This window comes from Glycine soja, chromosome 3 (assembly GCF_004193775.1).
Source record: "Glycine soja cultivar W05 chromosome 3, ASM419377v2, whole genome shotgun sequence".
NCBI classification, from domain to species: Eukaryota; Viridiplantae; Streptophyta; class Magnoliopsida; order Fabales; family Fabaceae; genus Glycine; species Glycine soja.
This window is the reverse complement of record NC_041004.1, coordinates 43678929-43705548: the sequence shown is the minus strand read 5'-3', so window position 1 is coordinate 43705548 and position 26620 is coordinate 43678929. Positions and strand designations below refer to the sequence as shown.

At 34.9% G+C, this 26620-nt stretch overlaps 6 protein-coding genes across 8 annotated transcripts; 2 read left to right on the top strand and 4 right to left on the bottom strand.

Annotated features, from left to right (window-relative positions):
• Nucleotides 1-625: 625 nt before the first annotated feature.
• Nucleotides 626-1761, bottom strand: LOC114407366 (translocator protein homolog). The gene has a single exon (XM_028370443.1). It carries the CDS (start codon nt 1525-1527, stop codon nt 970-972), a length of 558 nt encoding a protein of 185 aa, XP_028226244.1. The 5' UTR covers nt 1528-1761; the 3' UTR covers nt 626-969.
• Nucleotides 1762-2348: 587 nt separating this feature from the next.
• LOC114407354 (dol-P-Man:Man(5)GlcNAc(2)-PP-Dol alpha-1,3-mannosyltransferase-like) lies at nt 2349-7255 on the top strand. The gene is made up of 12 exons (XM_028370427.1): nt 2349-2642; nt 2731-2903; nt 2980-3048; nt 3130-3287; nt 3366-3432; nt 3535-3588; nt 3850-3938; nt 4488-4604; nt 5843-5979; nt 6069-6147; nt 6609-6665; nt 6762-7255. The coding sequence occupies exons 1-12, from the start codon at nt 2456-2458 to the stop codon at nt 6928-6930; spliced, it is 1356 nt and encodes a 451-aa protein (XP_028226228.1). The 5' UTR covers nt 2349-2455; the 3' UTR covers nt 6931-7255.
• A 569-nt stretch (nt 7256-7824) lies between these two features.
• LOC114407369 (heat shock factor-binding protein-like) lies at nt 7825-9702 on the top strand. The gene is made up of 5 exons (XM_028370447.1): nt 7825-7971; nt 8321-8374; nt 8741-8764; nt 8851-8893; nt 9320-9702. Exons 1-5 carry the CDS (start codon nt 7969-7971, stop codon nt 9463-9465), a joined length of 270 nt encoding a protein of 89 aa, XP_028226248.1. The 5' UTR covers nt 7825-7968; the 3' UTR covers nt 9466-9702.
• Nucleotides 9703-10631: 929 nt separating this feature from the next.
• On the bottom strand, nt 10632-11360 carry LOC114407368 (rapid alkalinization factor-like). The gene has a single exon (XM_028370446.1). The coding sequence runs from the start codon at nt 11286-11288 to the stop codon at nt 10941-10943; it is 348 nt and encodes a 115-aa protein (XP_028226247.1). The 5' UTR covers nt 11289-11360; the 3' UTR covers nt 10632-10940.
• Nucleotides 11361-13393: 2033 nt separating this feature from the next.
• Nucleotides 13394-17491, bottom strand: LOC114407355 (protein LOW PSII ACCUMULATION 1, chloroplastic-like). 2 transcript variants are annotated; one of them, XR_003665644.1, is made up of 9 exons: nt 17243-17491; nt 17014-17117; nt 16504-16639; nt 15875-16106; nt 15511-15668; nt 14627-14815; nt 14432-14528; nt 14140-14236; nt 13394-13680 (listed from the first exon to the last, which is right to left on the bottom strand). XR_003665644.1 is itself a non-coding variant. In XM_028370428.1 (9 exons), the coding sequence occupies exons 1-9, from the start codon at nt 17462-17464 to the stop codon at nt 13606-13608; spliced, it is 1314 nt and encodes a 437-aa protein (XP_028226229.1). In that variant the 5' UTR covers nt 17465-17489; the 3' UTR covers nt 13394-13605. The 2 variants fall into 2 exon arrangements, 1 of the variants encoding a protein (XP_028226229.1); XM_028370428.1 differs by having other exon boundaries at nt 14432-14532; nt 17243-17489.
• Nucleotides 17492-20601: 3110 nt separating this feature from the next.
• Nucleotides 20602-22904, bottom strand: LOC114407362 (bifunctional protein FolD 2-like). Of its 2 annotated transcripts, XM_028370436.1 has the most exons (6): nt 22744-22904; nt 22472-22655; nt 22106-22263; nt 21509-21721; nt 20962-21225; nt 20602-20897 (listed from the first exon to the last, which is right to left on the bottom strand). In XM_028370436.1, exons 1-5 carry the CDS (start codon nt 22834-22836, stop codon nt 20989-20991), a joined length of 885 nt encoding a protein of 294 aa, XP_028226237.1. In that variant the 5' UTR covers nt 22837-22904; the 3' UTR covers nt 20602-20897; nt 20962-20988. The 2 variants fall into 2 exon arrangements, with proteins under 2 accessions (XP_028226237.1, XP_028226236.1); XM_028370435.1 differs by having other exon boundaries at nt 20603-21225.
• Between the last annotated feature and the right edge of the window lie 3716 nt (nt 22905-26620).

The following is a 26620-nucleotide window of genomic DNA, read 5'->3' as shown; positions in this document are numbered from 1 at the left end:
CTTTATAATCATCTGCTCTTTCTGAGTTATAGTGATCTTAGTCATTTTACGACATCTAATTATGAAAAGAATGGTTTCATTTCTCTGTGACGCCACTCATAATACACATAGCTTAGATACATGTAAGCTTGCCCGAATCGTACATCAATTTATTCTTTTAAGATATTCCAAATTCCTCCCAACGATCTTTATCCGCTTAGAATAAAGCCAAAACATACGCATTGTATAATATCAACGGAGTTAGTTTAGTTAAATGAAGGCAAATGTGTCAGTTATTTGCCTCGTAATCTACCATTTATAATGACATTAATCTGTGCGCTAGTTTTGTATGCATCTCACACAGCAAATCGTGCAATCTTACTTATCAGTTAAGTAGGTAATCGTAGTCGTAGACATTTGGGCAAGAATTGCACAAAAGCTGTTTGATCTAGTGGCGAATATCTTCATTTCTGTAAACAATAATGTGTTTTTGCCACTGCATCAAGGTTACGGTCAAACTCCAGGTTGTTTCGTAGCATTCCTCTGGATGGAGTACTATTACAACCAAGGGAGTAACGAAAAAAAGAGCATTGAAAATGTCAATGAGAGCGTTTGTTTCCAAAGTTAAATCGATAAAGTGTAGTAATTTGGTACTAAAGAAATTTATTTGAATTAAAATTGAGCCAGTGAAACAAACAAAACTACTGCAACGTTTCTAAATACACAGTCTATGCATCCCTCATGAGTTGGAAAAAGGCAACACTGCTTCTCAAATTTAACACATCTCAATCTTTTTGGAACGAAGTAAAAGAGCACAAGTCGTGGTTCCAAGCCAGAGAAAAAAGAAGACTAGTATTTACAACACGCGTGTCTAATAGGTGACTAAGCAGATTGTTTACAGAACAATTATACGCAACGTAACGCAACGCAACACTGTTTGGATTATAGCTATATATATGTAACATCATGTATGCATAAGCATTGGTTGGTTCAGACAAAAAGGAGCTTAAGATTTAGAATAGAGAGGAAAGCAACCCATGCCAAACAAGGCTTTATCAAATCAGCAGCGATGGGATTGAAAGGGCGAAACAAGCGCATGCAGCCAAACTGGGTGAGAAATAAGGAAACACACAAGATTAAGCCTAGCCGTGTTGCCCCAAGGGCAAAGACAAGGGGGTCCCACAGCACCGTGAAGAGGAGCTGAGTGAAGTAAAGCAACAGAGCCATGGGGTTTCTGTGGAAACCCCCGTCTGCCCACACCATCCAAGCAGAGAGACCCATCAAGAAGCTTGAAGCAGGACACGTCAAGTGTAGGGCCCACGAGGGTGGGAACCAGAAGGGGCTTCTCGAAGCGTAATGGGCACTGGAGGAGGAGGAGCCTATGTAAGCTGATAAGGCGGTGAGAGAGAGAGGGAGGACAACGGCTATGGCGAGTGACTTAAGGCCGCGTTTGGCCATCAGCATTCGTTTGCCTCTGCTGGTCCTATTGACGTCGTTGGTGGTTGCTGTAGTGGTGGTGACCCGATGTTTGAGATCATTAGAAGGCATGGTGGAATGGAAGTGGAAGCAAGAGAAGCGAGTGTGGTGGAGAAAGGCAAGGGGTGCATTATGGTTTTAAAGGAGAGGGCGTGGAATTCTCTGGTGGAGAGTGACACGTGGTTTGGCCTCGCGGGAGATGTGGAAGCAGTCCCTAACAGCACGTGGCCATTCCTTCTCCCTAGTCCCTATCAACACACACCATCGGATTAAGAACTCCACTGCCACACCAACACCTGTTCAGTGTTTAGCTCAATTTCAATTGCCTTTGCCCACATATATACTACCAGAAAGAGGAATTTCTAAACAATTTAGGAAATTTTCTTTAAGATAAAAGGTAGTATTTATATTACTTGGAACTTAGAAATTAGGGTAACGTAAAATACTCATTCATAATATAATATAATTATTTCTTTGACTGATGAAATACATTTTTTAAGTTTATCTTGTGATATTATTTTATGAGTTGTCCCTCTATTACATAGTGCAATACTGTAATTTACTCGAGCAGTGTTTGTACAGAGTAGAATTAACTCATGCTTATTATTCAGATGAAAAGATAGCTGTAAAACTTAAGAAATTCTATTGTTTGATTTAAAAGAAATTTATAAGACTATTTTTTAGAAAAGATACGATCTCTACTAAAAAAGAAACATAAGTAAAAAAAGTAGAAAAATCAAGAAATACTTTTTGTTAAATAATTTCTTTTTAAATTTTAAAATTAACAAAGGAGAAGAGATAGCAGTATTTTATCCTCTCTCTCTTTTGGACTAAAAAGAATAGTCTAGTCATTTGGTGAAAAAAAAAAAAACCCAATTCAGATGGCCCAGGGGATCGAGCCCAGAAACAAAAATTAATGTGAAAGTGAGAGAGGAGTTTGATGTTTTAAGCAAGGAATCCAAGTGAGGATGTTGAATTGATCGTGTTCGTGGAGGACATAATGGAAACCGGAGGCAGAAAACTGAAAAGCAGAGAAACGATGGCCTTTGAATCGGTGACGCAGTCAGCACCTCCTCCGAGATCAAGAGGAAGAATCACCTTGCTCGAAAACCCCAAAACACCCTTCGCCCTTGCTCTTCTCTTTGCCGACGCCGTCCTCGTCTCTCTCATAATCGCATTCGTCCCCTGTAAGTTCCAATTCCACATTCTCCCCTCTCCTTCAAATTCAATTCAACGCAGAAGCTTACGTACCGCGCGTTTATTAATTAATTTCAGATACGAAGATAGATTGGGACGCTTACATGTCACAGGTTACCGGGTTTCTCGGTGGAGAACGAGATTACCGCAACCTCAAGGGTGACACTGGTCCTCTCGTCTACCCTGCTGGCTTTCTCTACATTTACTCTGCTTTCCAGTATCTTACCGAAGGACAAGTTTACCCTGCTCAGGTCACTCATCTTTTACTTCCTTTTTAATAAAGCAACTGATTGATGCCTTATGTTATTATGTCTTTTCTCATTGCAGATTTTGTTCGGAGTGTTGTATATCGTTAACTTGGCAATCGTTCTCGCCGTCTATGTCAAAACCGATGTGGTAAGGATATCATAATATTTTCTTTTGGTTTATTATTGATGTTAATTCTCTATTGTTTTTGGAAACTGACGTGTCTCACAGGTTCCGTGGTGGGCACTTTGCTTGCTTTCTCTGTCGAAAAGAGTGCATTCTATCTTCGTGCTTCGTTTATTTAATGACTGTGTGGCCATGACACTTTTTCATGCTGCATTGCTCTTACTCGTGCACCGAAGGTGGAATCTTGGGTTGATTTTGTTTAGGTAAATGCTCTCTTCCTAGGCTCGTTTTTTTGTTGCAAGGATATAATGTTTACGTGGCTTCTCGTGATTATTTGTTAGTGGAGCTGTTTCGGTGAAGATGAATGTGCTTCTTTATGCTCCTCCTTTGCTGCTTCTCATGCTGAAGGTACATACATTCTTGCAATATTTACAGTTAGGGTATGTTGCATTCTTTGACTTGTTACGTGATGGTGCTCATGTACCCTGCTTTTTTTCTTCACACATGCAGGCTATGGACATCAGTGGCGTGTTATTGGCATTATCTGGTGCAGCACTGGTTCAGGTCACTTACTTTTCAGTTTCTTTTGTATATTTGTGATGCTATAGTCGCGTGCTGTTGGTATTTTCATCATACAAAATGCTTTTACAGAGTGCGCAAATCTTTAGAAACCTTATGGTTGGGTATTTTTTGTCTTAAAATAATCTTTCCATATTGTCAGGTGAGTTTCTCTTGGGCTTCAACATTGATTGGTTCTCTAGAGTGAGCAATGTCCAATTTTGGTAATGTTAGTTATAACTCCTATATGGTTAACTACTGCCACAGATATTACTGGGACTTCCTTTCCTGGTTTCATACCCAGTTACATACATATCAAGAGCCTTCAACCTTGGCCGTGTCTTCATCCATTTCTGGTACTTATTTTTTAAGTTTGCACTTTGATGTATACTTGATGTGATAACCATGAACACTGCAAACAAATTTAGCTTTTAGTATAATCTAAAGCCCTTTTCTCTGTGGTCAAACAATTATGAATGGGAGAAGAGAAAGATTGCAATTAAGGGTATCTAAAATTTTATTTTATGCAAGGATCATCAACCTTCTGGCACTTGGGAACAACATATTTAGATAGGTGCTTCTAGATGCAAGTATACATTGCTAATAAGCCGCTGAAGATATGGTGTCTTATGGTGGGTGATCGGAGTTACTGTTTACATTTTTTGGGTTGGGTGGATTTGTGATTTTCTGGCGAATGGTCATATATTACACACATTACCTGTACCATTTAATTTAATTGAGTGTTTCATTTCTATTTAAACATCAAAGGATTTAGTGTAGGATCTTGATGTTGGTGTATTGAGTTTGTGCTATCCTTATGTTTGAGGATGTAAGTGTATTTTGCCTTTCTTTTAGTAGGTTCAGTTAGGTGTTCCTGATGTATTATTTCAATTTTATGTTATCAGGTCTGTTAACTTCAAATTCATCCCTGAACCAGTATTTGTGTCCAAGGGATTTGCAATCTTTTTGTTGGCTGCTCACCTCATATCACTTGCTTCATTTGCGCATTATAGCTGGTGCAAGTAGGTATAAAAGTTTTATTTCATATTGTTTTATTTTTTCTATACAGAAAATGCTAGCAACCCCCTTGGACTATAGGTCACTTAATCAAAACCCATTTTTGGTGTAAAACTCTGTTAAGACTTCTTGAACTTACCAAACTGTACATATTGACTACCAACAGGGGCTTTCTGCACATGCATGAGGGGTTATTTGCTGTTTTGCTCTAAGAGCTTGCCCAATTTATTAAATTTAGGGAGTTGAATTACTGAGTTTTAAGGATTTTCTGCTATTAACCTATAGTAGGAGGGTTTATATGTATTTTAGAAAGAAAAAAATAAACTTAATTTATCTTACCAAGTTATAGATTTGATAAGTTCTTTATCTTCTGTTTAAACACAATAGATAATGAGAACTAGCAATGCTTTTATTGTACCAAATGTTGGGCAGTGAAGTGTGATCAAGAGCATAAAACCAAGGGCTGTTGTGATGCTGAGTATACATGCTAGAATATAAGATGAATCAATGTATTAGAGAGATGAGGATTAACAATTATTTAGGAAAAGATGATAGTAATGCATCTAAGATGGTTTGACCATGTTGGAAGAAGACCTATAGAAGCTCAAATGAGTAGAGTTGATTAGATAAAGGATAGCCTAATAGTTAGGGGTAGAAGAAGACCAAGGAAAACTTTAAGTGAAACCATTACGGCCATGTTTAGATATACTTCTCCATAAGTATTTATAAGAGAAGAAACTATAAAAGTAAAATGAATTGAGCTTCTCTCATAAGTTAAAAACAACTTCTGCACCTCATCTTTTGAAGAAGTTAGATGAGAGCTTCTATAAAAGTTAAAGTGCATAAGTTGACTTTAACTTGTGGAAAAATTAACTTTTCCTTTTTATTTTCTTCTCCTATAAGCATGATGTAGAATTTAGGTGGGAACCGAAGTACTTATGGAGAACTTTATCCATACAAGGCCTAAAAAGGACTTGGATCTATATGGCTTCTCTAGAGACCTCGTTTTTGACATTACACAACGGCATTGTTTGATCCATGTAGTTAGTCCTACCAAGAGGGAAATGGCTTTTGTAGTTGTTGGTGGTGGTGGTGTGTGACTAATGTTTTAATATTGGCCATGTCATGGACCTGCCTCCCGAAAGTTTCTATCATAACTGGGATATATAGGATTTCATGTATATCTGGATTGAAATATTGATGCAGCTGGATTTTATATGTTCACTTATTTAGTTGCTTACAGACATGAAGGAGGGCTTTGCAACTTCCTGCATTCCAGATATGTCTTTATGAGAATGAAGTTTGCACTTTTCTTCTCTTCCTCTTTTTCTAAGGTCGGCAAGAGCAGTTCATCATCCCTCAAGATCCTTAATAAAGAACGTAAGTAATCAGTCTCATGTAGGATTTGAGAAGATAACATTACTTCCCCTTTTTGTGACCTGTGATGCTAAGTTTTGACTTTTGCTCAGATATTGTGACAACTATGTTTGTTGGGAACTTCATTGGCATTGTATGTGCTCGGTCGTTGCATTATCAGTTCTATTTGTGGTGAGTCTACTGGGAATGTCCTTCTGTTAATGATACAACTACTAGCTTGCTGCTTGTTTATTTTTACTCATCAAAATAATTTATAAAGGGAAAAAACACCTTTTGTAACAGAATCTGGTTATAATCATTCTATTTTCCCTTTATTGGCCAATTACTAAGTCTCTTATAAACTGGATCGTATTTTCTCATAAATTATTTACATTCTTTTATGTTGAACCTTTTTGAACTAATTCTGGTAGACAGATATTCTGCACACCACAAAACAGTTGTTCCCATTTTTGGTTGAGTGATGTTATAAATATGTCATTTATTAGAAAAGTTCTAAATGAAAAAGTAAATACGTTTAATGCTTATCATACAAAAGAAGTAGAAGGATTAGGAGGATTTAGAATTATTATTTGTGATTTTGTATTCTAAAAAGTACAGTGGTGCCAACTCTTGTAATTTGGCTTATGGTACAGGTACTTCTATAGCTTGCCCTACTTGTTGTGGAGAACGAATTACCCTACATTGCTGCGGTAGGTTAACCCACATCCCCTGCTTTCGTTTATTTTTGTTAACGATTTTATTTTGTTTTGATTCGTAAATAATCGATTTCTCTCATGTTCAAGCAGTTTGATTTTGTTCGTGGGAGTGGAGCTGTGCTGGAATATCTATCCTTCGAACAGCCTTTCTTCAGCGTTACTTCTTTGTCTTCACACAATTATTCTCTGGGGTTTGTGGTCTGCTCCACCTGAGTATCCTTATGAAGAAAATAAACCATCCTCTCACAAAAACAAATAGAAGTTCAAATTTCAAAGGTTGCTCTCCTATTTTGTGGAGGAAAAAGGATGACTTGGACAAATGAGTTTTGATTTTCCCCTTATCACTCCTTTCCCTTTGATGTAGATGTTTGTGATGTATCTTGGAGCAAGCCTAAGGACTTGGATGTAAAACAGAATATAGGAGCGACAATTCTTTAGATATTTTGATTTTTTTTTTTTCACTTCCATCGTTAACTTTGAAAATTTTGCACTTAGTAATTAAGTGATGAGTGCATCTTAAAAGGAATTATTGACATTTAGTAGAATAAATGAATTGGTATCGAGGGAAAAAAAATCTGTTGATATTTGATGACTCAAATGAGGAAATGAAAATTTTCAGTGTCTAATATAGGTTGTTATTAGACACTGAAAAGCGACTATTTTTCTTCTTTTTATAATGTTAAAAATTATTAATAGTAATTCTTTTTCTCCTTATGCTTGATTCTAACGTGACATAATAAACCACTCTTAATGGAGTGAAATGGCATAATAAATGACCATGCTATGACCAATCATTTGAATGGAGTGGAAAACTGCTGGAAGACTCTTCAACTATTTTTTTAAAATGACGAAATGGTCCATCGATATTTTATTTTAAAATTGAAATGCTGTAGATAAGCAGCTCTATTATTCTAATTATAAAGAATGCGTATAAGCTAATAAGAAAAAGAGAATAATAAATCAAGATAAAGAAAAGACTACACTGTTTACGTGAAATTTAGTAAGCATTGGCCATGAAACAAGAGAGAAAATGAAGAGAGAGTAATTTAAAAATTCTTTACACTCTAAAATCTAAATAGAAATTATTTCAAATCCAATTTTTATTTTTATTTATTTTATAAAATGAAGGTGTTCTGTCTGTGTTAGTTCTGTAATTACATATTTACACTTGTGGCCCACTGAATGAAGAATATAAGGACTAAATGGACCCGAGTGTGAGTGCCCCTCCTTAGTTCGCATTTTAGGCATTGAAAACTAATTGAAGGAGTTGCAGTCCAGCGTTGATCAGAATCAGAGCATGGTTAGGTTCTCTCTTTCTCATTCGTATTCCTTGCGTGGCTTTATTCTGCAACTGTTCTCATACACGAGTATCATTTTTAATATTTAAGCGATTAGGTTTTTCAAAATCCAATGAACCGGGTCTAAATGTGCCCGTTAAGCCCTATACATGTCCATGCTCAATAATTTAGAGTATCATTAACGATTCAGTTTCCATTTTAAGTTAGTATGGCTTAATTAGGGATCTTCTGTTCTGCGCTATGAATATTTTGGAGCCTATTGCATTGCATGGATAAATGTCATTTGAATTTTATTTCACTTTTTTATGTTTTGGTTCCTTTTTCATTCGTAATCTTCCCTTTTGATAACAGGACGGGCATGATTCAGAAGACCCAAAGCAAAGCACTGCTGATATGACAGCTTTTGTAAGTTGTGAAGCATCTTGAATTAGTTAATGGTTTTGTTCTATGATTTCATCTGCATGTGTTAATGGTAATGTCAATAATGCTAGTAGCTGGTTTTCCACCACTATTCCATTGTTCCGCCATGAGAGTGGGAATAGTATGCAAATTGGTTTACCTGATGGCAACATTTGAGAGCAATTTTAGATTACTAGTTTAATGTTCTGAGCCATCTCTGCTGATTGGTTGTCCCAAAGTCCTTGATGAGAGTGGGAATATGAAAATTGATGTGTCTGTTGTTAACATTTGGGAACAGGTTTTTAGTTAGATGCTTTAATTGTTGCTCTTGATGTCAACTTTTGACCTTTGTCTGCTTCTCTCTCTCTTCAGGTGCAAAATCTTCTTCAGCAGATGGTGAGTTGTATACTCTAGGCTTGTAGTTCTGCATTGCTGATTTTCAGTATGTATTTCACTGCTGCTAACAAGAATTTTGTTTCCAGCAACTTAGGTTCCAGACAATGTCTGACTCCATCATTTCTAAGAATATCCTTTTTAGACACTCTTCAAGTTGATATAGTATGCTAATCTTGAATAGGAAGTTTTCAAAGAAATTAATTTCCGAAAAATGGTAATTCATGATATTGATTTTTCCCTGAAATAAAATGATTCAAAGAGGTCAGATGACAGGATATTCATTTGTGATTTTAGTTGCCTTTTATATTTTTAGGGCAACTCTATTATACTATATAATAGGAATCAAAATTTAAACATATAATACAATGGCATATTTACACAACAGCCCAGGTGGTTTATTATTTCTGCATACAGTTACATCTATAAACTCAAGACATCCACCTGTGCAAGTTGTCATATGTTGGCTAAGCCAGGATGGGCAACGATGCCAATTCTATTACATAATTATTGGTTCAAATTGCTCAAGTAATGTGTTTCTTGACATCGTCATTGCACTTGATGAGATGGGAGACCGTATAAATGAGTTGGAGCAAAGCATCAATGATTTAAGATCAGAGATGGGAGTGGAGAGCACTCCATCACCTGTGGCCCCTGCTAAGCCAAAGGAAGAAGAGTCAAACAAAGAAGAGGGTTCTGCTTGAGTAATGTTACGTGTTCAACTGCCTTGTCTTTTATTTTTGGGTCTCGTGTGATTCATTCAGGATTTTGTTACTGTATATCTAGTGAACTCTCTTTGCTAGCTAAAACATACTGTTCAAACTATGTAAAAATCACAGCACTGTTGGTTTATTGTGTTTTTCCAATTGAAGATGGGCTAGATTGGGTGCTATATATTTGTGGATAGTTCCTATATTTTAAATTGTGATTACTTTATTTCCCTCCTGCCCCTTCTCTTTGCATGTTTTGGGTTGTTTCTGTTCCATCAGTTTTGGGTTGCAAAACCTCTGCGATGCAATCCATGTTCCAAATCATATAAGAATCAATGTGTGCTTTTCAATTTCAAGTTCGCATGTTGGCTCCAGTAGTCAATGACCTAACTTGTTCAGTCCTTTTGTGGATATCTTACACAGCCCCATTCTATTTTGCTGTAATAGTGCTCTGAGAAGTTTGATTCACGTCCCGTTCTCATGGAGCAGGCTCCAACATGGTGCCCGAAAGAAACATAGTCTAGCCTAAAGCTTATTGTTGTTGATTTCAGATCAAAATAGAAGCCTATAAGTAAAATTAGATATATTCAAGAATTTAATTATGGTAGTATAATCAATTCAGTTATATAATCATAAGGTGCCATGTATACAAGATTGTTGATTTTTGTCATAATTGCTTTAAAAATTATACTAGGTGATTTCTAATTAATTGAACTAGTTTAATCTTTTTATATTTCTGGATTCTTGGAAGATGAGTTGAGCTAGATATATCATTTCTTAAACTACTATTCTTCGCACGTGAGGTTCAGTAAGCACCTATTAAAGCAAATAGAGCCCCAGATAATCTATTCAGTGTGGAAAGTTCTTATAGATTGACAAAGTTGACAAGAACAATTTATTTGGTTTGACTACTGTTTACTTACTGTTCCCGATAGTTGCCTAGCTGTTTATGTACATTTTTAAAAAAATAGAAGATTTTGAGATTTGCAAATCTGTATTTAAAACTCAACACTATCTGAATTGGTGACTTTTTTTTATTGATTAAACTCCTCATAAATTATGCTTAATCATGAATGCAAACATTGTAGGTAAACATCCTCTTTGTAACACCCTTTTTAGTTTTTGCTCACCTTGCCTCCCATTTGCGATGGAAACTCTTGTTTAAGGTGGAATAAGCAGTATGAAAGAACACAAATATATTTACAATAGCCACACCAGTTAAGATTAATTTACACAAAATTACAAAAACAAAAAGGTGAACAACATTCAAAGTAAAACATAACAAACTAGAAGGCAGAGGAGTAAGGAAATGAAAGAGTAGAAAGAAAGCACATGTTTGGGTTGCAGTTCAAATTGCTGTGACAGTCATTCCAATGCACTTCTAACGCATAAGTAACGAGTGAGATCCTTTTGTAAACGTAATTTTGAGCCTTGAAAACGGTAACTCAAACACGCACTAAGTTGTTATTCTAAGAATTACGGCAACGGGTGATGGTGGGGCAGCCACGAGTGTAAGGATTAGCATCTGCACCTGGCTTGCAGTTGTAGTAGGAAGCACCCCTCCTAGAGCATGGCACGGTGTTACGTTGAAGTGCCTTGTAGCTTATATATTGTGAGGTCGCTAGAATGCGCCGGTGGGACTCTGAATCCATTCCAAACTCACCTTCTGCCATGCACTCTTCTATGGAGCTTTGGCATGGTGTTGTTGTCTCAGGCACCCACCTTAGCCGGTGCTCACCTATTGCACCCACTATGGAAGGAAAGATAGACAAAGCTACTACCATGAACAAGGCCAAAAGAAAAGAAACACCTGACATTGTTTTCTAGTGAAGATGGCAGTGAATGTGATGGTGCTCTTATTCTTCTCTAGAGTTTCAAGTGTTTCATTCTTTCTATTCTATCCTTTTATAGAAGCTTACTAGGAGAAACAGCGGGTAAACTTGTTTTAGAAGGGTTTCAGTTTTATAACAAGAGACTATTTTACGGTAATGCCACTTTTTCTTTTTCTTTTTTTGTCTTCAGGATATTAAAATAATCAATACCAATTGTTTGGTTCTCTCAATCTTAGAATAATAATAATATTCTAAGACCCACAACTGAAGAAAATTGAAACTCAACATGTTGATAGCTTATAACCTTCTAGTAAGTATCAAGTTCAAATGTGTTTCGATTGCTAAGAAGAAAGTTGGGTACACGATAAATAAATCATTCAAAACCTACCGAGAAAATGATATTAAGAATGAGGGGGCATCAATGATAGTATGATACTAGGTTTAGATTCAAAGCATTAACTAATTAAGTCTGAAAAGTCTAGTATTGGGCCTAAGATGTATGGGTTACGCAGACAGCTAATTCAATGTTTTGTTGAGTCGGAGCCCTTAAAATTGATGTTGGGTTTGAAATCATGTTGCCCACGACAGGCCACTATAAGTCATTTTACCTGCCAAGTTCCGTTGGCTAATTGACATTAAGGACCAGCTTCTTCTGAAAGCAAACAATCGTGCCTATCCTAAAAGAGCTACATCAATACCATAAGCTCGAATGTTCCACGCAGTTGCTAATAAAATTTAAGGGGGTAATCACTCGATTCTAAATCAAACGAGTTTAGTGATGATAGGTATGTTCCATAGTGAGTGCATCATCCTCTAATTGTGAATGGCCTTAGAGCATGTGTGGAAACCTAAGAAGTTTTTTTTTTTTGTTTAGTTTTTTCTGGAAAAGTTGGAAAATGTTTTTTTTAATGAATCAATATGCACGTTAACACGTGTTGATTCAAGTGACAAAAGCTTGATTATCCTTAAATAAAATCTTGGATTTGAGTTTTAGGAGCGAAGAAAGTAAATCTTGGATTCAAATGTCTTAAGTTTATCTGACTTAACTCAGATCACTTGGTATCCAATATAATTTTAAATACAGAGAATTTAAGACCAGAGAGAGATGTGTTGGTTGTGTTTTGTAACATTTTTTTTTTATAATTTACAACTCAGGTTTTCTATAAATGATAGGATGACTCCTGCTTGCGATGGAGTTGAGTTTATAAAGAACGAAGTTTTTTTTTTTTTTTGACAGAACAAAGAATTTTTTTAGAATAATGTAATTTTTTTTGTTATTATGAAACATGACAGTTTTATTAATGTATAATTCAATCGTAATCTAATTATTAGAACACACTTTTTTTAAATACGTTTACTTAATTTTTAGTTATTTAATAACACACAATAACTCTGATAAAAATTAATTGATAGTAGTATATAACCAGCCTCTTATTATTAATTAACATTTTAAAAATTTCCCTAAAAAATAAATGGACAATTTACAAACTTTAATGTCATAATAAAAAACATGAACTCTTTTTATAACCTCAAAAAGACCTCTTTTTATATTTTTGTTCGAACTAGCCCAAAAGACTTGCCCTCAACAGGACCGATATATATAAGAGCGGGGATAGGAATAGCGTTTTTAGTTGAATGGTATTAGTATTACTAATCTAAAGATTAGCCCTTAGGTATAATCAATTAGGATGGCAATAGATGTCAACTCTTGTCGCAATGTCATATCACTCACCAGCACCTAATCTTTACTCTTACTCTTTCGGAAACTAAATTAACTTGAACATCAAAATACCATTTGAGCATGATTATGACCAAGTTTAACTGGCTGTATCAAAATTGATTTAAGTAGGGTAGGGTACTAGAGTTAATAAATTCAGATGCAGTCACTTGTCAATCTCTGACTCTAGTCTAAAAATGCACAACTTCGCTTTAAGTGCATCGTTTTTATTTTTTTTGACAAATTATGTACAACATATTTTTGTCATCAAAATATTTTATCAATATTAATATTCGTCGATAACATTTACTTGATGGAATCACTAGGGTCGGCCAACTCGTGGGAACTGAAGTAATGTACATGAAGTTATAGCTTGAAACCTTGAAACTCAGTGTGATCATTGTATAAAAAAAAAGTTTGTAGTAATCGTGGAGGAATGAATGTACAGTGTTTAGTTTAATAGTCAAGAAAAATATTGCTGTGGGACATTACCAACGACGGTGATACCAGGATTATAATGACACTTGGGACAGGAAAAACAATAATAATACAAATTTGCACCCTCTGAATTCTCAACAATACTTCTCATCTTTCTATCTTGCTTAAAAATGCCTCCATTGGTGGTAGCTCCTTCACAATTTGCTGCCAATCAGGCATACCCTGTAAATGCATTAGCACTCATTAGTATGTTTCTGTCTTACTGATAGTGCCAGAGTATGACAAACAGTTTTGCAATCAGGGGAGGGAAAAAAAAAAAAAAAGGAAACCTGGTAGTGAATTTCCTTAATTTAAGTACTCGTCACACAAAGTTTCCCTTAAATCAAACTGTTTGTTAACAGTTCATTGTTGAGAAGTAATATATATTGATAATAATATCCCTTAATGCAAATTCAGCTAGTCGAGTGAAAAATGTCCCAATTGCTGACAACTAGGATGTAAAATGAATTCGAAGTACAGCAGTTTCAGAATGATCTTCAAGCTTTGCAAACAAGTTATCACATAAAGAAGACATTCAAAATGATGGTCATAGTTTTTTATGACATCCAGCAAACTAATACATGACAATTCCACAACAATGGGAAGAAAAGAAAAACAACTTTGCTCTGAAGTGGAACTTACCTTCCCTGATCTTCGAACCCGTCCATCTAGGCGAAGTATTATGTACACATCTTCACCAAGTGAAACTCCTTCAGACTTCTGCTGATCTCTTATCCACCTAGTTAAGTTAGAATGAGTTAGCATACAACTATTAGTGACTCTTCTTTTTCTCTCTCTCTCTCTCTCCACCTTTCTCTGCCATGCTCTTCTTAGTTTACATCAATCCACCCTTTGACTATATGCTGATGCTAATTTCCCCTCATTTAATGAAGAAATAGATTACAATAGTAGCCAAGAAATCAGAGCATATTACCGTTCCCATTCCACTGGTGATACAACCTCAGCCTTGAACCTAATTTCAGATTTCAACTTCGATTTTGCAGTTATGGACTGTGCTCTCTTCTCAAAATCTTCCTAGCAAAGTTTTATGGGTTAGTGTCATCTCATCAAAGAAACAAAAGCTTTGGATGAAGAGCAGGATTGATGAAGGTAGATGGTACACTGTTACCCCAATAGAAGAAAGAGCTTCAGCTGCCTTTGGCTTTAGGCCAAACCCTTTTTTCTCAAGTTTTGTTTCCTGACCTTCTCCCCAGATAACAGGAACTAACAGAACACCACGCCTAAGGAGCTCAGTTCGAAATCTCTCTGCTCTTTGCATAGCCAAAGAAACTGTTTCCTTTTTTCCTGCTAATATAACCTAAAACCAAAGCTTCAGTAATAGCATGAAACATTCATGTTGAAAAGGAAAAGAACAAAAGGGAGTAAGGTTACCATTTGAAAAGTTATGTGGTGTGGTAATGAAATATTTCTTATAAGTTTTTCTTTTCTATTATCATATTGTATATTTTTTTCTATAAAAGACATATAAGCTCTACGCAGAGAGAAATTTATCAACTCATTTTGTAAAATTGAAAGAATTTTGATAAAGCTCCTCCTTCCTCCCTCATAAATGTCCCATGAGTGTATATGACTTTCATTTTGTTTTGAAATGTCTTAAGGTAATAATCACTTTATATGCAGTATACTTATGATAAACTGATAAATATCAACAAGTAAATAAGTTCAAAATTAATTACCTTGTGAGTGTGTATGTATCTATGTACGCATATAAAATCATTTAAAATTCTTGTTAGTTGCCATTTATTCGTGATGCACATGTTTTGAAGCCCCCCCCACCCCCTTCCCCTTTTCTATGCTTCAAAACCTAATACAGGAGAAATATTTAAGTTACTGCAAGAACCCCCTCTTCCAAGAAAAGTGAAAAATAGAAGAGAAGAAAAAGGAGACAGAAATGAACAAGTGTATAAATAGTAAAGCAAAAAGAAAAAACCCAACATAATGTGGTAGAGAGAGAGAGAACAGAGCAGAGGTAAAAAGAACACAGATACTGACTGGTCGAACTGTATCTCGTAGCTGCACAAGTTCAACTACACGATTAGTTGAAAGGCACAAAGGCAACCTTGATAGTGTCTCATCTCGAGATATTTGTGCAAGTTGTTCCTCCTCTTTTTTATTGTCCCAAAAGAATAATGCCACAAGAACAACAATACCTGCACATTGCTGATTCTGGTGCTTAGTCATTTAATGAAGCAATGTAAAAGGTATTTTCTCAGATACTACATTGCAATTATCTTGAAAGAGAACAAACACACACAAGCAACAAAGAGACAAAGACACAGAGAGAGTAACACTAAATTTAGTAAGTATAAATTGATCCTGAATTGTTTTTCAGGAAGTTAAATAGATCATTGTTCACCTCCAATATTAATGGCAGCATTCCCAGCAGTTGCCAAGAGATCAGGAGCACCATCACCACCATTAATTGCACGTAATAGCCTGGGCAAAGTAAAAAACAATGATATTCCTGCGGCTGCTGTAAATGCTACATAAAAGAATCTCCTAACCCCACGAAATGGTGCTTGGACTTCACTAATAAGTTTTAGATCTCGCCGAAAACTGTAGCCGATATCTTCCCCACCCAGCCTAGCCTGGTTACATGGCAGGACAGTAATAATAATCAATGCTAAAAACTTCTCATATTTTACATTCAATTAGACAGAATTATAATGAGGGAGATAAGTTCCTTTCAAATGATTTTCCCCCAACTATGAATGTTATCCTTTCATATTTCAGGCTGTAAAACAGTAGCAAATTAGCAATTGGGGCAAGGGGAGGAAAAATAAGAGGCAAATACTTTTTATATCAACTGTTTTACAGAATATATTAATCTTCAGAACACTACTGTTAGAGATATATACTAAGTTATTCATGGACCTTCATTTAACAGCTAAACTTTTAGGAAAATTGGTCATTGACAGCTATATTAAAGCACACAAAGATCAGACAACTTAGCATTACAAAATGCTTGAGAACTATTAAGGAAACCTCTTCTTGTAGTTCTTTGAATTCAGGCAAAGCTCTGAAAGAGGCCAAGTCAGGATCATTGAGAATTGTACCAAATTTTAGATCGTATTCCCTCAAAGCAGTGCGGAGACAATCGGCTGCTTTCTTTCCTTCTCCCCTTTATGAAAATAATGACCAGACAACATTTAGATTAGAATGCAAAGATAAAAATAGAAGTATTCGCTAACCAGTCCCCCGTGAAAACCAATTGATTTTTTTTGTCATATGATTTATTATATCAAGAAAATACAAGGAACCGAGGAAATTCAATAATTTTAGAGATGCCCACTTGCTTAGTCATTCCTTGCCTTACCATTTCACAATATACAAGTCCCATGACTCAAGTAGTGTGTTCAGTCTGACTGAATAAGAACTACCACCGTATAATAACACTAACAAATTCTATTAAACCGGTGAAAATACTAATTAGTAATTACCTGCTGAAAATTGTGTAATCCATACTCATCCATTGTTAAAAAAAAAACTTCATACCTGTATGTATGGCAGCAAGCTTTGTTGTAGTACGCAGCTTGGGCCTCCACCGGATTAGGGTTCAAGGAAAGTGCTGCTTCAAACTGGGCCAAAGCATCTTTAACCTGAAAAATCCAATGAGGAAAAAAAAAGGAACTTTTAAGGCCCCACTTAAACTACATGGTTCTACTAAAGAGGAAAACAGAAGAATGAAGAGAGTGGAAGGAAAGGTTGAAGATAATAATAATACCCGTCCCTTGGAGAAGAGCTCAAGGCCCAAATTGACGCAAGATTCAGCAGTTTGAGTATCAGCTTCTGGGGTCTGTGATGAAGAGCATGAAATCAGAGAATATTGAATCTTTTTGCGTGAACGTAGGAGAATTGAACTGTGAGGGGGAATGCATGGCCTTGTTATATTTCTCCAATTTAATTCTGTGAAGCATAGGAATTGCTGCACTGCAACCACAGCCATTGCCAAGTTTCATATCTTCTTTCCTTAAAGTGCTGTGTTACTGCTATTAACGTGTTATCCAAACAAGCCACAATCTGAACCTTCAGTTTTTGCCAATTTTAGAAACGGACGGCGAGGATCTTAAGCTACAGAGCTCCCTGATTTTGATTGCTACGACGCCGTTTCGTTTCATATCTTCTTTTCATTTTCTTCATAACCATGAAATTTGAACATAAAACTCCTATAAACTACTTAGATTTTCTAGCACTAAATCAACTGATGATAATTTATGAACATAAGTTAATATTATCTTATAAAAAAATGTTTTACTTTTCTCATCACTTTCTTTTTGTTTAAGAGAATCTTAATAAACAACTTGATGAAAATTTATGAATAAGTATTTTATTATAAAAACAGTGTATTTCACTTTTTATAATTATCTTTAGTCCCAAAAGTGAAAAAAAAAATATGACAAATTTATTTATTCTTTAACTTATTACTGTGAATGAAAGAGTCGAATCTGGGAACTAAAATAATTATTTTCTTCTTCGTTTGAGAAAAACCTATTCAAGGTCTTCATTTACACATTCATAAAGAATCTAAAACAGATTAACGAGGTGCTGATGTGACATGCAAATAGCGTTATGGTCAGGGAAGCATCTGTCTATGGCAGGGCGTGAAGTGTTGGTCACAGCCGTGCCGCGAGCAATACCGGCATACTGTATGAGCACCTTTCTAATTCCCATTTCCTTGGCGGAGGAGATCCAGCGCATGATTAATTCGCTTTGGTGGGGCTGTAACCGAGGCGAAGGAAGAGGCATCAAGTGGTTGAGTTGGGATAGATTGGCGGTGAGGAAAGAGTTTGGTGGTATGGGTTTCCGACACTTTTTTGGGTTCAGCCTAGCCATGCTAGCGAAGCAAGGGTGGAAGTTAGCTTCCGACCCAGATGCTATAATTTCGAGAGTTTTCAAAGCTAGATACTACCCTCAAGGGGTCTTCTTGGAGGCTTCGTTCGGCCATATCCAAACTATGTGGCGTAGCATCCAAGCTTCTCAGGTGGACTCAAATGGAAGGGAATCAGCATTTGAGATCCGTGGTTGCGTGATTATGATAATTCTTATGTTTCTAGCAGCCCAGTAGCGGGAACTGAACATTGGTGTGTTGCTGACATTATTAATGTTGATACAGGGAGTTGGAATTTGCAGCTTGCAACCCAATTGTTTTAGCAACGAGATATCGATGAGGTGTTCAAAATACCCATCTGCAAGGAGCTAGGGGAAGACCATGTCATATGGAAGTTGAGTAAGGATGACTGTTTTTCTGTAAAATCAGCCTACTATTTTTATCTCATGGAGTCTGTTTTTGAGAGCTCCCACCTCAAAGTAGCAGGTAGATGGAAGGATCTCTGGAAGCTTCAAGTGCCAAACAAGGTGAAAGTGTTCATTTGGAGGGCTGTCCGAGGATGCCTTCCTACGCGTCTAAGACTTCAGACTAAAGGGGTTGTGTGTACAGGTATTTGTCCTCTTTGCCTAAATAATCTGGAAAATGAATGGCATTGTTTAGTGGCCTGTCCTAGTAATCTGGTCTGTTGGAAGCTTGCTGGTTTTTGGAATGTTATTAGAGTGCAGGTGGACAGTGCAGATAGTTTTGATGATCTGATTTTCAGATTATTAGCTAGAATTTCAAAAGCTAAGATAAGCCAAGTGGTTATGCTGATGTGGGTCTTATGGTGGAGAAGCAATGGTAAAGTGTGGGAGGATGCTGACAGATCCCCCTCAGTCACTGTTCGCAGGGCCACAAATTGCTTAACTGATTGGGGAAAGTGTCATAGAAGGAGAGTTAGTATGCCTCAACGTCAAATTAGTCCTCCTCAGTGGGTAAAGCCTCCACTGGTTTTTGCTAAATGTAATTTGGATGCTGCTGTTTTTGGTAACCAGAGACGTTTTGGTCTTGGTATGTGCTTGCGTGATAGTTTAGGCAGATTCATCATTGCTAAATCAGTTCTAGTAGAAGGTATGCTACAACCTGTTGAGGCCGAAGCCTTGGGTTATCAATATGTTTTTTTTAATCAGATTGTAAAGCTGTGGTTGATAGTTTAAATACTTACTGTACAGCTCAATCAGAGTTAGGAAGCCATTCATAGATTGTGCGAAGATAGGCTTTTTTTTTTTTTTTACAAACATAGAGATATGTTTTACTAGGAGGCAAACAAATGGTGTGGCCCATTCCTTAGCTAGGGAGGCACAATTTCATGCTAGCAACCAGCTTTTTGAGAACATTCCTGCTTGTATTCAGGATCTTATTATATCTGATATGAATTAAGTTTTCTGTTTCAAAAAAATTGCTATTGCATGATGACATATTGACACTAGATCTTCTTTTCAGGGATAATTAAGGATATATTTCATATAATTCATGATTCTTAATGAATTCAATTTAGGATAACACGTCACTTTCTTAAAGACGCTTTAGTCTTCAGCGGCAATGTTCATCTGAGAAATTAGATTTAGTAAATCTACACGCTTCGGAGAGTGTCCCTCATTTTGTGAAGTCATACGCTTGTTTCATAGTGTAATAATTGTAGTCCGGCATGCGCATAGCAATTTTTGTTTTTTATTTTTAAAAAAAGAAAAGACAGATTGTGAAAGCACTGGAATAGCATTTTTGTCTATTAGCGTGTTTGGAAATGGATTAAGACGAGGTTTTTCATATCAAAATGAACCTTATAACTGTGTTTTGGGGTTTCCACGTCAATAATGTAATTTGTTGGCTGTATAACGTGTTCTTAAACATTCTACAGTGTTCAGTTCATTGCAATGCAAAAGAGAATTTGAATGACGAGTCACCAGTGACAAGTGACATTGTTATATTTTTTTCGTCTCTTCTATTTCTGCAAGTTGCAAAAATTTTCCTGTTTCTTTTTATTTGATTCATTTTCAACCCCGTCAATCATACAACATCGATTATATCCTTTTCGTTCCGGAGGGCAAAGGAGAAGAATTTTGGAATCTAAGACAAGATTACATGCTTAAGGTATCTAAGCAACAAGATCATTAGTTGCACTAATTTTGGTTCTCAATTCTCATTTGGTGAGTCCAGTTATACCACATCAGATTTTAGAGTTTCAATAACTTTCTACTCTAATAGTAAAACCACTTAAGAATTTAAAATGTGTTCCACATATTACTCCACACTTTTATACTTTGTTGTAGAAAAGCAATATTTTAATGTTAAGAACTGATTCTTACATTAGAACTGATCTTACACTGGCTACAAGCGTTTCTTACCACCAAGGAATAGCTATGCTCTAAATCCAATCTAAAATATGGTCAGTACCCACATCGAGAATGTTTCTTCGGAGATAGTGAAAGGGCAAATACATAGTTTCGATTGGACCAGTTCTACTTATCCATCGAAAGCGATCCTTGTGATTTTGTAGAATACATTCATCTACCTAAACAGAAACAAAAGTGTGGATAAAACAGATTCTCAAAGAATTTCAAACTAATAGTACATACCTTTTATTTATTCAAATTAAAGGAAGATCAATTATTTTGTTCAATGTAGCGCTTGGCTCCATCCAAAGTATTCTTCAGCAACATTGTGACTGTCATTGGACCTACACCACCAGGAACTGGAGTAATCCAACCAGCAACTTTAGATGCTTCCCCAAAATCTACATCTCCAACAAGCCTGTAACCTGACTTCTTTGTTGGGTCATCAACAGCATTTGTGCCAACATCTATCACTGCAGCTCCAGGTTTGATCCAACTGCCCTTGATCTAAAAAGATAAAGAATTTCACTAAGCACAAGTAAACTCTCCATTAGGAAGAAAATTGGCAGTAACTACTCGATGGGATGTGAAGCACTGAAGCACAAAAATTTCAAAAACAATGTTTCTTTTTGTCCAGACATTGTTTATACCAATGTCATGATAGGAAGATCAACTTAATTTTAAAAAATCCCATTGAACAGTACTAAGGGCTAAAATTTGAAACTCCACAGCACAAGAACTTAGAATAGAGATGCAGATAAAGCATATTATATTTTGCTACTTTAGTTACCATCATCGGCTGTCCTGCTGCTGCAATAACAATATCTGCTTCACGTATGATACTTTCTGGCTGACTTGTGTGTGAATGAATAATAGTAACTGTGGCATCTGCTTTCAAAAGCAGCAATGAAGCTGGTAATCCAACTATGTTGCTTCTACCAACCACAACTGCTTTCTTTCCCTTAATACTTACACCACTTCGTTGTAATAGTTCAATACATGCCTGCATACAAATAGCAAACGTGAATGAGATTTTGGAGACACTATTTCAAAAACTAAATTGTATTCAGCAGACTTAAATCAAAACAAGAAAAAGAATAAATTAGAGCAACCTTCCCATTCCCATAGGTTCAGTGAGGATCACAGAGAATTAAGTAACAAGTATAAAAAGCCTTTTACTTTTAGGAAGAATGAAGGATATATCCAACTCAATTGTTCTAAGGGTCTGTTTGGATAAGTTTCTTTAAAAGTACTTCTAAGAAAATAAAAATGACAAGATAACTAGATTAGTTGTGTTTTCCCCTCTTCTAAGCATGTGAAATTCATTCGAATTGTTGACATAATAATTGAATGTATTCCAAAAAAAATCACATTAAAGAGCATTTGCCTTGGGAGTGCAGGGAAGGAACAGGGGGTCTCTGCCTTTCATTGCAAGCTTGCCAATGTTCAAAGGATGAAAACCATCTACATCCTTCTCAAGGCTGATTTCAGTCAGAACTTCCTCTTCATTTATGTGCTTAGGCAACGGGAGCTGAACCAATATACCTGCGGATATTAACAAACCAATCCTCACAATAAAAAAAAAGGTCCAAAACAAAAAGTAGAATTAATATTTAAAATAGCACATGCATGAAAAAGAAGTAGGTGTATAGGCCTGTAAAGTAATTAAGGCACAAAAATGTGAGGTTAATTGATAAGTGTGATGAAAATTGAAGGGGAAAGAGGTAATAAAAGAGTGTAATAAGTGACGAACCATGTACGTCAGGGTTAGCATTCAACTGGTGAACTTGTTTGATTAGTTCAGCTTGGGAGACTTGTTCGGGAAGGTCCACATCGAAGGATTTGATTCCCAATTCAGCGCATGCCTTTCTCTTCATTCCAACATAGCTCTGTGAATCTTTTCTGTTCCCTACTATCACCACCGCTAATCCCGGAACCTGTAACATTTACACTCGCAATTGTTTACTATATATTGGAGAATCGCGATTCTTGTTTTGGGAGAGAGAAACGAAAATAAGGGGTTACCTTGCCGTATTTTTGAGAGAGCTGGCGCACCTCGTCGGCGATTTCAGATCGGATGGTTTGCGCAACGGCTTTGCCGTCGATTACGGTGGCCATTTGATCGGAGAGGGGCTGAGAGGTTTCTATTACTCTTATCACTTGGCAAATTGTGGCTATGACTTACTCCTCTATGTATATTACAATTTTTACTCCACTAATCACATCACACACGCCCACGCACGTGTAAAAAATAATACATAAATAAATTTTATTAAAAAAAATTATATATATATATATATATATATATATGAAAAATTATATTTAACTGTATTTTTGGTATGAATTCCATTAATTTTATAATGTTATAAATGAGTTAAGGAAGGTAAGGTAACTCAGGTAAGTGTAAAACAAAATATACCAATGTGTTATTCATTATTAAATTTTAAGAAATATAAATATAATTTATCCAATAAATGAATGTTTACCAAAAATTATTAAACAACTTCAAAAGTCACATAATGTTTTAAGTAAATTACTATAGTAATTTATAAGCTACTTTAACTAACTTGTAAGCTAATTTGACAAAAAAAACTTATTTTATACATAAAATTATTTTAATAGTTTCAAGTTTATTTTATTAGGTCACTTCAATTAGCATGTAATAATAGGATAGAAACTATTGAAATAATTAAGGTTGTGTTATAAACCAGTAAAAATAGCTTACAAGGTATTAGAGTGCTTATCATACACATATTTTAAACAGATCAAACACATTCTAAACTACTATCATTAGTTACTTTTTTATTTTCACTAATTTGTTTAATTCTTTGAATTTAGAAATTGAATAACTAAATATGTTTTTTTTATGTCGTTTTACATTTATCACCTAATTCATTTGTTAATTTTAATTTTACCAAACATTTTTCATTACGAGAAAGGAGAATTATATCTTAATACGATACCTAAGAAGCTAGATAGTAATAACTAGCTTGAAGGGAAAAGAAAAGAGTTATATTTGTTTAATTGTTTTTTAAAATTATAATAATTTATCAGGGGTGGGATCGAACTAATTAATTTGTACTTAAATCGTATTAAGTTTGATATTATTTTAAAAAAAATTGAAGCAACTTTAAACCATCTTAATTATACTCGAGTGAGGTTTAGATCATCAAGTTATGTATATAATTTTAAAAGGTTCTTTTTAGAAGAATTTAGACTACATAGTTATAATTATTTTTGAGAAAAAAGTATTCATAAAAAATTAAAAGTATAACTGAAAGAACAATAAAATCTTTATAAAAAATTATGAGATCGAATCTCCGAACTAATCTTAATTAACACTCAAAATCGTTTAATATATTTTTTTAAAACGAAGTCTAAGTTGGCCGAATTCACGAATATATCCAAAGCTGTCTTCACCCTTAATTCCAATGGCAGAAGGAATCAAATGAACCAGCAGCTAGTGTTTCAGATTCAGACTGCACAAGCTTAATTATGAACGTACACTAGAAATCAAAGGGAATCTAATTTATAACAGAGCATTTTACAGCTAGCCGCGAGCATACATAAATAGGCAGATTTTTGTTTTGTGTGTACACACATATATATACAGATGTAGCCCGATTCAGTGTTTTTTGTCCTTAGGTTGCTGCCGTGCGGTGTATATAATATCAGGCTATGAAACCTTAAAAGATTTTTTACGCCACTCCCTGCATGTATATATTGACATAGTAATATTATATAGATATGTGACAACATATATGAATGAATTTTGGCCCACCCATATAGTTTTATTCAATTTTCTCCAAACTTAGAAGAGTTTGGTTCAATCGATCTATTCCTTCACGATTTTGAGTGTATTTAATTAGCTATGTGTGACTCCAAGAGACCAAGAACATTAAGGTTCTAATTGGGTCTTCTGATTGGAGGCTCAACCTTTGATTGGTGAGAAGCCTACTACTACTGCTAGGTTGGTTGGATCCATCGGTGGTGATTGCCACCATGGCAGCCTTACAAACCTGGTGGAGCTTCTCTCCGACGGATCTGCTAGACTCCTTGGCCAAATTAGAGCTTTCACCAGAAACGTGAGGTTTCATATTCTGGCTATGCTGGGCTCTTTGGGTTTCCAAGGGTGGCAGTAGAACTTGAAGGGTGAACTATAATGGAGATATATATAGAGAAAAATCACACCATGTAGAGTGCTAGCCTAGCTAGCATGTGCATGGACCACTTCTTCTGTTCATGTGGGTCGCAAGATTCCTCGTGTTGGATGACAGTTAAGGTAGTGGTGTCACATTTTATACGATCAATTATATTATATCGTTTATATAACATTAACATTTGTTACTTTTTATCTTTTTATTACATCATTCTTTCTTATTATTTACTTTTTTTTCCTATTTCTCTCTCTTTTATTTCTTATGGTCTAACTGCCTCCAAGTAAAATGAGATTAAATAACTCATTTTAAATGATTCAATAAAATTACATAAAATTTTATACATAAAAAAATGAGTGCAATTTTATTTGATCACATAGGATTAAGGTTATTCAATCCCATATTTAGTTGTGATTAGGTAGAAAAACCCATCAAAATATTATAGATTAAGGTACAACTATTATATTTCTCGTTTACCATTAGTGTCGCATTGAGATGTAAACCTTACAGACTTTATAATATTCTTCTGCGATACCTTTTTTCCTCCTTCATAAAACAATAATTAAAAGGTTTTCCAAATCATGATATACATAAGTAACCATAAAAAATCATATGTGGTGTAATTAATTAATTTTTAAATTCCGTAACTATATCAAAATTTGTTCAACATTTATATATATCATTTTATATAAAATACGTCACGGCTACTTTTAGACAAAATTTAAGAATACTTAAATATTTTTTTTAAATAATTAAAATTAAATTTCGTTTTGAAAAATTAGCATCAAATTTTAATGACAGTATTATTACATAGGTTGTTAAAATGAAATTCAAAATTTAAATATAAATAATGATAAAAATATATAAAATATTGTAATTGCTTACTTTTTTCCCTAAATTTTCTCAATTCAGATTATTCGACCTTTTCTTGGTGGTCTTTATTCGTTCGTTTAATTCGTTACTTTTTTTGTGCCTTTTCAAAAAGTAGAAAGAGTTACTGTATTAGATTCTTATTCAGTTATTCTCATTAGTTTGTGTTTCTTTCTTTCCACACTTCATTAAACACAGACATATCTTATAGAATTTAGGAAATTTATTCTCAGAAAATTCAATGTCTTAGAGGTACATAATTATATTATATAGGGTTGGTAAGATAGGTTATCTCATTATCATATGCTATTAACCTATAAAAAACTTCCATAAAAAACTATAAAAAAAATTAAAAATTACTGATTTATTCTACTTTACGGTGAATTAATAGAATGACCCACCTAAAAATTAGAGAAAATATAAAAAAGTGAAACATTAAAGTTTCACGTATAAACATCACAAATAAAAGTGACAATAATCAAATCAAAATAAAACAAAATGATTTTAACTTCATAAGTTATGAGTTCAAACAAATACATAATTGTATTAAATATTCCAGTAAAAATATTATATTAATTATTTAGAGAAAAAGTTTTATTACTTGCAATGAGTCTTATTAAGTTCAAGTAATATCATCTCTTTGTAAGATATATGATCTCTAAAAATTAAATTACTAAAATAATTAAAACTGCATCTCTTTTAATTTTTAGCTTTAATGGTTAATTCAACCTGCCTTAAACTCATTTTGAATAATTCAGTCAAACTAAGTTAATTAGTTGACGTGAATTATTGTAAATTCTTTTATATTGATTTTGATTTCTAAAAAAAAAACATTTTGAATGACAAGTGAAAAAGAATAATAAATTAGCTCTCAT